General features: G+C 41.7%; 1 protein-coding gene across 4 annotated transcripts; it reads left to right on the forward strand.

Moving 5' to 3' along the window:
• The first annotated feature begins 2,324 nt into the window (after window positions 1-2,324).
• Window positions 2,325-8,911, forward strand: naxd (NAD(P)HX dehydratase). Of its 4 annotated transcripts, none has more exons than XM_060929686.1 (12): window positions 2,325-2,431; window positions 3,139-3,645; window positions 3,745-4,167; window positions 4,500-4,644; window positions 4,755-4,800; window positions 4,907-4,995; window positions 5,089-5,197; window positions 6,963-7,013; window positions 7,108-7,212; window positions 7,344-7,464; window positions 7,563-7,683; window positions 7,756-8,911. In XM_060929686.1, exons 1-12 carry the CDS (start codon window positions 2,374-2,376, stop codon window positions 7,904-7,906), a joined length of 1,926 nt encoding a protein of 641 aa, XP_060785669.1. In that variant the 5' UTR covers window positions 2,325-2,373; the 3' UTR covers window positions 7,907-8,911. The 4 variants fall into 4 exon arrangements, with proteins under 4 accessions (XP_060785669.1, XP_060785671.1, XP_060785668.1 ...); XM_060929685.1 differs by having other exon boundaries at window positions 2,340-2,567; XM_060929688.1 differs by lacking the exons at window positions 3,139-3,645; window positions 3,745-4,167.
• The last annotated feature ends 1,584 nt before the right edge of the window (window positions 8,912-10,495 follow it).

Below are 10,495 nucleotides of genomic sequence, written 5' to 3' on the forward strand. Positions count from 1 at the left end.
TACAGACAAAAGAAATCAGGTTAAATGGGATTATTTTCTTGGTACGTATATCCAATCAGAATCCAGCCTTAGCCTTTTCCTGCATTTTGATTGGAGGTTGGAGTGACGTAATACAGTACAACACAGGGCAATCCAGCGTTAGCGTTCCACAGGAATTGTGGCTCCTTTCAGTGAGTCAGTTCAATCGGCTCGGCTCACCAATAAAACTCGACTCTTTCGGCTCCCAAACGGCTTCATGACGTGTATATCACATGCATAGTTCAATAATGTCTGAAACTTTTAATTAACAACATAACAGTATACTATGGGTTGTCGTTGTTTTAAAAAAATCTATAAAAACCCTGCAAAAATGTCCTATAGAAGTTCTATAGGATTCAATGGAACTCTATAGGACTTTCTATAGAACTCTGGTGTTCTACAGGATTTCAGTATGGTTTCAAGAAGTTTCTATAGGCTTTTCTCAGCGTTCTATAGAACTTGCCAAGTGTGTTCTTTAGGACAGAAAATTTCTATTAAAATGGAAATCTGTATTTGAGGGCAGCACGGTGGTGTAGTGGTTAGCGCTGTCGCCTCACAGCAAGAAGGTCCGGGTTCGAGCCCTGTGGCCGGCGAGGGCCTTTCTGTGCGGAGTTTGCATGTTCTCCCCGTGTCCGCGTGGGTTTCCTTTGGGTGCCCCGGTTTCCCCCACAGTCCAAAGACATGCAGGTTAGGTTAACTGGTGACTCTAAATTGACCATAGGTGTGAATGGTTGTCTGTGTCTATGTGTCAGCCCTGTGATGACCTGGCAACTTGTCCAGGGTGTACCCTGCCTTTCGCCCATAGTCAGCTGGGATAGGCTCCAGCTTGCCTGCGACCCTGTAGAACAGGATAAAGCGGCTAGAGATAATGAGATGAGATGAAAAATTAGTTACAGTTGTAGGTTTATTTTTCTTTAGGAAAATATGGTTGTTTATTAAACTTATACATTTCATACTAGTTGAAACATCACACCACCTGTAGTAACTGCATTTTAGAAGAAACCTTTATTTGTCACATGCACACTTCAAGCACAGTGAAATTCATCCTCTGCATTTAACCCATCTGAAGCAGTGAACACATGCACCCAGAGCAGTGGGCAGCCACACACAGTGCCCAGGGAGCAGTCAGGGGTTAGGTACCTTGCTCAAGGGCACTTCAGCCCAAGGCCGCCCCACATTAACCTAACCGCATGTCTTTGGACTGTGGGGAAAACCCGAGCACCCAGAGGAAACCCACGCAGACACGGGGAGAACATGCAAACTCCACACAGAAAGGCCCTCGCCGGCCACTGGGCTTGAACCCGGACCCTTCTTGCTGTGAGGCGACAGTGCTAACCACTACACCACCGTGCCGCCCATTTAGTGGAAATAAACCATTGTATTTATCTTCTCATCTCATTATCTGTAGCCGCTTTATCCTGTTCTACAGGGTCACAGGCAAGCTGGAGCCTATCCCAGCTGACTACGGGCGAAAGACGGGGTACACCCTGGACAAGTCGCCAGGTCATCACAGGGCTGACACATAGACACAGACAACCACACTCACATTCACACCTCCGGTCAATTTAGAGTCACCAGTTAACCTAACCTGCATGTCTTTGGACTATGGGGGAAACCGGAGCATCCGGAGGAAACCCACGCGGACACGGGGAGAACATGCAAACTCTACACAGAAAGGCCCTCGCCGGCCGCTGGGCTCGAACCCGGACCTTCTTGCTGTGAGGCGACAGCGCTAACCACTACACCACCGTGCCGCCCCCTGCATCTATCTTGATGAGTATAAATCCATTAGCAGGATGCACAATGATCTATCTTAAAATATTTTATAATTTTTACTCCAAAATATACTGCAAGTATTTACACATATGTGTATATCGAGGTGACAAATTTTAGGGACTGATCAACAGTGCAGTTTGCAGGGAAGAATGCCAAAAGAACCTGGAGCAATAGTAGATGCGGAATTGCTGGGTCTATAGAACTGGTCTATAGGGATTTTTTCAATAGAATGTACCTATAGAACTTGGGTTCTACATGAAGTAAAATTCTACAGGATTTCCATTAAGTTTTTCTATAGGATTCCTATAGAAGATTTTTATCAGAGAAGTAAAAAAAAAGTCACCATTCTGGCTAATCTAAATCATTATTTTTGGGGAAATAAAAACAATTCGGATGTTGGTACGAGTGCTAAACACAGAAAACTATCATGTTTACCAAAACAAACACAAAGCCTCGATTACGATTCATCAGATATGGGAGTCGGTTCCCAGAGTTCACCTACAAGAACCGGATCAATGTGTCGACTCAACCATGAACGACACATCACTATTCACTTGAACGCACGCCGACGTGAGCCCGATGCCGCTTAAACGTGCATTCGCCAGTTTTGCTGCATCGCTCCAAAGTTGGTCCATTGGTAAGACCAGAAGTGATCAGTGGCGGTGTTGTTTTTAAAGCTGTTGTGAGATCGGAATGCATGGAAGCAGCAAAGTTGCTCCTCCGCGTCCTAACTGTAGCCTTCTGTTTTGCAGTAAATCTTCTGTATGAAAAAGGTAAATCCACATCTGGTGGTCAAAACTGCAGCCTAGTTTACCTTCAATAAGGCACGCTGTTAACATCTAGGGCTGTGTTAAACGTTGTCATTAGTCATACACGACGAAATAAAGTTGAAAATGTAGCTTTTCAGACCCTTATTTTGTTTTTGCGCTAAATGTGTGCACAACGAAATGACGTAGTACGCAAAATCTCTGACGTATGTGTTGTGGCTACAGAGAGGAGGAGCTTAGCTTAAGTTTTGATAATCCTCTCTGTAATATAACATAACGGTAACGTAATTGTAATTAGCGCCTTTTGGTCGCTATTTTTTTTCTGAATGCAGGCATTAAGGTCTCTGAGACCCAGTTTTGTTACAGCTGCCATCAGGAATTATGGCGCACACGAAAAAAGTAAAAGAAAGGCTAGCTAGATAAGTAGCTGGATTTTGGCTAACGTCGGTAAGCTAGCTAGCTAGCTGGCTAGTTGAATGCTTAGCTAGTTGACAGTAAATAAACGCGATCTGCCTGAAGAACTTGATTAACAAATCCGGTTTAATTTTTTTTTTTTTGCACCGCTCGATCATGTTAGTGAATCCCACCCGAGGATACCACTGGTCAGACGCGGAGACGAGAGCACTGTTGACTATTTGGGGAGAACACGACGTGCAAACGGCGCTGGACGGAAACTTCCGAAACAGTCACGTTTACCGCGACGTGGCTGGTCGTTTGGGGGACATGGGCTACGATCGGACCCCGGATCAGTGCCGGGTGCGGGTTAAGAGCCTGAAGAGACAGTATTTCCAGGCGAAAAAGGCCTCGAAGAAAAACGGTCACTATGCCAAGATCTTCAGGTTCTACAAAGACATGGAGAGGATCCTGAGCAGCAGGTCGGTAGCAGGGTTCGATGCCCATGACATGGATGGCATGGGTGCTGAAGGAGATGAGACCATGGACGGCACTGAAGAAGATGGAGAGAGTGTGGACCAACCGCACGAGTCGGACATGGACGGTGCAGGAGAATGCTCAAACATGGAGTACCCTGTGAAGATCGAGTATCCACCTTACCCCATTCCAGTGACTGTGGGCAGCTGCAGCAGTAAGTATCCTGTCACTTACCAGCTCACAATACATAGAACATGTATAACAGCATATCCGTTCACCTTGTCTCGTTATCTCGTGTATATATTTGTTACAGATGTACCAGACATTCCAGCAAAGCAGACTGAAGAACAACCCACCGCCAATCCGTCCTCCGCAGGAAGCAGGCGGCACAAAAAGCGTTTTGCAAACCTGTCACTGGAGAAACTTATGGAGAAGTTTCTGGAACAGAGTTTGGAGGCAGAAGAGAACTTCTACAGGCTTGAGGAGCAGCGGCTCCAAGCCGAGGACCTCCGTAGGGAGACGGAACACACGAGAGAGATGCACATGTTGCAGATGCTGGGCCAGATGTTTGCTGGTCTCGCCACACCCACGGTCACATCATCATCACCTGCTCCTCAGTCCACTTGTAACTCAAAGACTGGTCCCTCTGTAACTCGTGCACGTCCATTTGGTGGCAGCCGTAGCCACCAAACCTGCCCGGTTGATTATGCCAGCCCCAGTCCGCCACATGCTCCAGGTCTGCGCAGGACTGTTGCCATTCACTACTGACCTAATGTGTTCTGGTTTCAGTTTGCCATATTTGATCGCTGATTAGGTCCTGTAGATCTGGCCAGTTCAGCTTAATGTATATTTTGTTGGTGTTTTTAATTTGTTTCTGGTCTGGGTGGCCTTTAGAGCTGGAGAGAAATGTGATTCCAAAGCTTGCATATCCATTCACGTTATGAATTATCACTTGGACGCATTATTATTCGTCAGATATAATGGGAAATTTATTTTTCTTTTTAGAACAGTGCTAAGGAAATGATATGATTGAAGCAATCATTCAAATGATTGTGGTCTTTTCTTTAGTTATTGAGCGGACATTTTCCCTGGGAGGAGTCGCACACAGAAGCATGGACGTCCTGCCATTGGTTAAAAATACCATTCCTCCGCTGACATCGAAAAAACATAAGGGTCAAGACGGTCGCATAGGAGTCATTGGAGGATGCCAAGAGTGAGTGACTGCTTCATTTTAATGGACAACAAATGTTAAATGTGCACCAGCACCATTTTCTTTATCCCATGAGTTATTCTGCTTCATAATGAGTTGTTCTGTTTCATTAGGTACACTGGAGCACCTTACTTTGCTGCCATTTCTGCACTGAAAATAGTATGTAGTGTAATGTGTAAGCAAACATTTGCACAAAATAAATGGGAGAATTAAATTTTAGCCTGTATGTGACACTTGTCGTGTGGTTTTGGGTTTTCTTCCTTAGGGTGCGGATCTATCCCACGTGTTCTGCACCAAAGATGCTGCTACTGTGATTAAATCTTACAGCCCTGAACTCATAGTTCATCCTGTGCTGTGAGTCCATTAATCTAACCATCTAATCTGATTATTACATCTACTCTCACTAGTGATTTAAAGTGCTCTTCTCTGTCATGTTGAAACTTCCAGAGACCATCCCAATGCTGTGCAGGAAATAGAAAAATGGCTGCCAAGGCTCCATAGTTTGGTGGTGGGTCCAGGCTTGGGCAGAGAGGACAAACTTCTTAATAATGCAAAAGTAAGAGAAAATGAGAGTTAAGCAAAAAGTCAGTTGGCTTACTTACCTACAGTGCCCTCTACAATTGTTGGCAGTCCTTGTAAAGATGCGTAAAAAGGGTTAGGAAAAAAAATCCACCTTTTGGTGAAGTAGCTTCATCTCACACTGTGAAAAAATGAGAAAAATCCAATTCGAAAAATCCTTTAAAGCTAGACGGCCTTTCGATTTCATAAAATCTGTGAAATTTATTTCACTCTGAAATTTAGTCATTGTGATTTGTATGTTTATTTCTGTAATATCTCACAAAATATCAGGCCATTCTGTGGCTGGGAAGCTGTTTAATTTGAGGAGATTCCCGAGCAAATAATGTGCATAAAATCGCTCACTTTGTGCGGTCAAGCAGACAGAGGAAGTCCATGTGCACATGCGCAGGTTTACCTACTTCTTCTTTTGGGTTTTAGAGCAGCTGGCATACAGTGTTGCGTTACTGCCACCTACAGGTTTACCTACAGGTGAACAGCTGAACACACCGAGGTGCTCACTGACTGCTGATTATTTATTAGTTTGGTCCTGCGTTTCCTTTCCTTCGCAAGATAACATCTTTTTTTCTTGCTTTCCGTTACTGTAGTTAGTCTTTCACGTTTCATTTGCACACTCGCATCCTCCATTTTTCTCTCCAGTTTCAAATTTGTATCCCACAATGCCTTGTGCGAACGGAGAAAGCCCACCATGTGATGCACGACGTAGTATCTTGAATTGCATCATGGTGAAGCAGGCAAAAATAGCGGAGAATTTAGGGCCACGTGGCCCTAAATTCATTAATTGTTCTATTTTTAAAAATCTAATAAAACTGGAAGTCTGTGATTCGAATTCAGTAGCTTTCGGTCCACTAAATAAAAATAATTAGGTGTCAGGGAAAATTATTTTTATCACCTACACTTGAAAAATCTGAAAGGCAGTCTACCTTTAATCGAAATACATTTATTCAGAGAAAAACAAATCCCTCATCAATAAATAATTATTTTCAACAGAAACGTATGACTATTATTGTCACCCCTGAAAATTAAAGTGAACACAGTGTAACTGAAGCATGTTTCCTGTTTTAAATTGTACATTTTAAATTGTACATTTTTGAGTTGATTGGAGCGTGCAGGAACTTTCAAGCTGTAATCTGTGAATTCATATCCACTCACCTGAAAATGTCCATTTCTATTGTTGGGGCAATAATAAACAAGTCGACACTGACTGGAACTGTTACAAACTTGCTTGGAAGAAAATCCAAGTTTATTTTTATAACCCTATATACAGTGAGGCGGAGGGCAAGAGAGGCAAAACAAAAACCCAAGGATCACTTTTGGTGAATTATAAGAAAAAGTAAAATCTTGGGATTTCCAAGTCTCCAAAACCCCCGTCAGACGCCACCTCCATGCCAAGAGATTATTTGGAAGGTTTGCTAGAAGACTCTGTGCTGTTTTACTGGCAAAGGAGGTTGTACAAAGTATTAAATGCAGGGGTGCCAATAATGGTAGTATATGTGTTATTGTTGAAAATAATTATTTCTTGATGAGGTCTTTGTGTTTCTCTGAATAAATTTATTTCAATTAAAGGATGGATTTTTTTCCCCTCATTGTTTCAGTGTGAGATGAAGCGACTTCACTTAAAGGTGGATTCCCCCCCCCCCCCCCCCCCCAATCTTTACAAGGGGTGCCAATAATTGTGGAGGGCACTGTACATACATGTGAAAGTTGTTTACTATGCATAATGTCTAATGATGATACTTTTGTAGGAGGTTATTGAAAAGTCAAAATCAAGAGGAATTCCAATAGTTATCGATGCAGTAAGTTGGGAGATTTCTTTCTGTTAAATTAGAAACCTATAAAACAGGTATGAAACAGATCAAAGTATAATGTTTTGTCTTTGTTTTCCTGCAGGACGGACTTTGGTTAGTTTCCAAAGAACCGTCAGTCATTCAAGGTTATCAGAGAGGAATCTTAACACCCAACTTCATGGAGTTCAGTCGTCTCTATGAGGCAATGGTAAGGGATAACCTTAGTAAATTATTATTCTTAGTCATTTATGTAGGCTGATGTTATCATGTATAACTAAATGAAATAATGCGTTAAAATATTTCTATAATATGAGCTGAGTTTCACATTTTTGATTACAGCACCATCAGCCGCTGGACAGCAGTGACCTCAGGGTTACTGCCCAGCAGCTGAGTATCGCACTGGGTAACGTGACTCTGGTTTTGAAAGGAGAAGAGGACATCATCACTGACGGCAACCAGGGTCAGCTGGTTTAAAGCCAACCATTTCCCCTTCGGTGTGCACTGTCTTTAAAATCACAGTTGCTTATTTTTGCTGCCTTGGTCTCCCATTGTCTTCAGTGATAACATGCAGTCATGAGGGAAGTGGGCGTCGCTGTGGAGGACAGGGAGATCTACTGTCTGGCTCTCTAGGCGTCTTTTCCCATTGGGCTTTCAGTTCATCATTAAATGCAACTGAAGGGTAAGCTTGCCAGTTAATCGTCATCTGGATCACATACACACACACATTTAATGCAAGTATTTGTTTCTCCAGTATAAATCCTACACTGGTGGCTGCTTTCGGTGCTGCCTCACTGACCAGGCAGTGTAACAGTCAAGCCTTTCACAAGTATGGACGTGCCACCACCACCTCTGACATGATCCAGGAGATCTGTGCTGCCTTCAAGAAGCTGTTTGAAACCTGAACTACTTCTTCGTCTGTACTCTGAGCCGTCAGCTTCGTTCCAGCCCTGTGCAACTACATCTGATTTCTCTCCCTTTAAAAGAAGGGATGCCCAGTTAAAGACATCCACACTGTTTGTTCCTGTGGATTATTTTGCATACCCCCTTTTTTTTTTTTTAAACATATAAAGTGTCCACCACTGTCCACATCTGCCTGCTTTACATCTTCCATCACAGGCTTTTTCAAAGCGAAACAACACCTGAAACAGAACTAGTAGAGTCTAGTTTGAGTACACAGCTTCATGATGTGCTGCTTAAAAAAAACCCCAAACTTTTCAGACAGTCCATAGGTTCACTTGAGCCACAGGCAATACGATCAGTACTTCAGTGAACAGGTGATGCAGTGAGATTTACTCCAAACGTGTCGAGTTAATCAGCCCCATTTACTGCAAATATACAGTAGTTGTTATTGCAAGATTGAAAGTTGATGATGCACGTAATAGTGAATGACTCGGTGAGCTATCCTAAATTAAACATAATTATACCATGACACTGTTGAATTCTCAGTCTGATTTCCCAGAAGGTGTTGATTCATTTTCTATAACCACAGCTCTTAGTCATTCAAATTGCACATTTATATTAATGCACTTCATCATCAAATGTGTTTTTTTCTGTAGTAGCTTGCACAGGATCTTGTGTTGGATGCACCACACGAATGGATTTTAAAAAGGTGTGTAATTGTTGATATGGTGAAGTTTGCTGTGAGGAAATGTTTAGCATTTTTTGGAAGGAGTCTCCAGTATCAGTGCTGTGTAACAGTCAGAGGTAAGGCTGTTGTCATCGGATGTGGCAGCTTCTCTAAAACATGACAAACTGCATATTTTTGTCATCTTGGTTTCATTAGAGAGAAAAAAAAAATACTGGTGAGCGGACAACTGTTTATAGAGCTTGTAAGTGATAATAGGGAACTAACTTTTTTTTTTCCCCCACAGAAGTTCCACAACAATAAATGCCTGTAAACATAAAAAGTATGATATGTCCTCCTTTTTATAAATAGCAACTGTGAGTGTTGGCAAATCGCTGTCTTATAAGACAAATAAAACACTTTGGAACTTGCAGTTTTTGGAAAATAATCAGCTGCTGATTTATTTTTCATTTTTATTCCTATTTAGTATTCATACCAGCTCCTCTATTCCAGTAACTATTATTTTATAGGCAAATCTTGGGATCCTTAATCCTGTGGCAAATCTTTCCATCAGACGTTTCTTTCTTAATAAAGAAGTGTTCAAATAAATTCTCAAAACATTTTACTTTGTATAAACTACAGTCTATAACACGCACCATTTTCACTGTTAACACATCCAGGTGTCATTCTATAGGTATGCTCTATGATAAATATTTTAATATGGATTTAGTGTGTGTCTCAGTCTCAGAAATTACATGGTTCCTTTGTTAACTCTCTTTCACCTTGCAAAATCACCTTAAACAAATCTCCCTAAACACTGCAGTAAAAGGCAATTTATTGTCCAGATGAGTGAACATCAGGACAATAGCAGTGGGAATGTAATACTGCTTCAGTGCAAGAATGATTTCAATAATATACACAAGTTTGGGGTCACTTTGAAATTTCCTTATTTTAGAAAGAAAAGCACTTTAAACTAGTCAGAAATCCACTCTATACATTGCTAATGTGGTAAACGACTATTCTAGCTGCAAATGTCTGGTTTTTGGTGCAATATCTCCATAGGTGTATAGAGGCCCATTTCCAGCAACTCTCACTCCAGTGTTCTAATGGTACAATGTGTTGCTCATTGCCTCAGAAGGCTAATGGAGGATTAGAAAACCCTTGTACAATCATGTTAGCACAGCTGAAAACAGTTGAGCTCTTTAGAGAAGCTATAAAACTGACCTTCCTTTGAGCAGATTGAGTTTCTGGAGCATCACATTTGTGGGGTCGATTAAATGCTCAAAATGGCCAGAAAAATGTCTTGACTATATTTTCTATTCATTTTACAACTTATGGTGGTAAATAAAAGTGTGACTTTTCATGGAAAACACAAAATTGTCTGGGTGACCCCCAAACTTTTGAACGGTAGTGTAAAACATTTGCATTCAGACTGTTAGTCATTCATCAAATACACTTATTTGGAAGCATATGGCTCTTTTTATTGATTACAAAAACATAAGTGCAGAATGATCATTTGCCATGGCTTATGCCATTTAGACTTCAGGTTTAATTGGATAACATCCCAAATATCTCAAAGCAAGACTAGTGAGCAGTTGGACTTCTCTTGGTAGATTTCCTTCGAGTAAAGTCTCTGAACTCGATTTGTTTTTTTCATCGTTAGCAAACGTTTACATTTTGTTCAAATGTTCCACCCTGAACATGAATGAATGTGCTGAGAAAGATGAAACCCCAAGGTCCCTTGGCATAATGGAGCTGACACTGTGTGCAGAGTAACAGATGGGTTGCAGTCAGTAACTGTACACAAACAAAGTGGCCTATTTTGTAGGTAAATTTAGAAGGGGAAAAAAAGCTAGGTATAGCAACTTGCAATGTAAATAGCTGCCTGAGAGGAAACTGACTACATTTGAAATCACAAACCCAGGCG

This window comes from Neoarius graeffei, chromosome 9 (assembly GCF_027579695.1).
Source record: "Neoarius graeffei isolate fNeoGra1 chromosome 9, fNeoGra1.pri, whole genome shotgun sequence".
Taxonomy (NCBI): domain Eukaryota; kingdom Metazoa; phylum Chordata; class Actinopteri; order Siluriformes; family Ariidae; genus Neoarius; species Neoarius graeffei.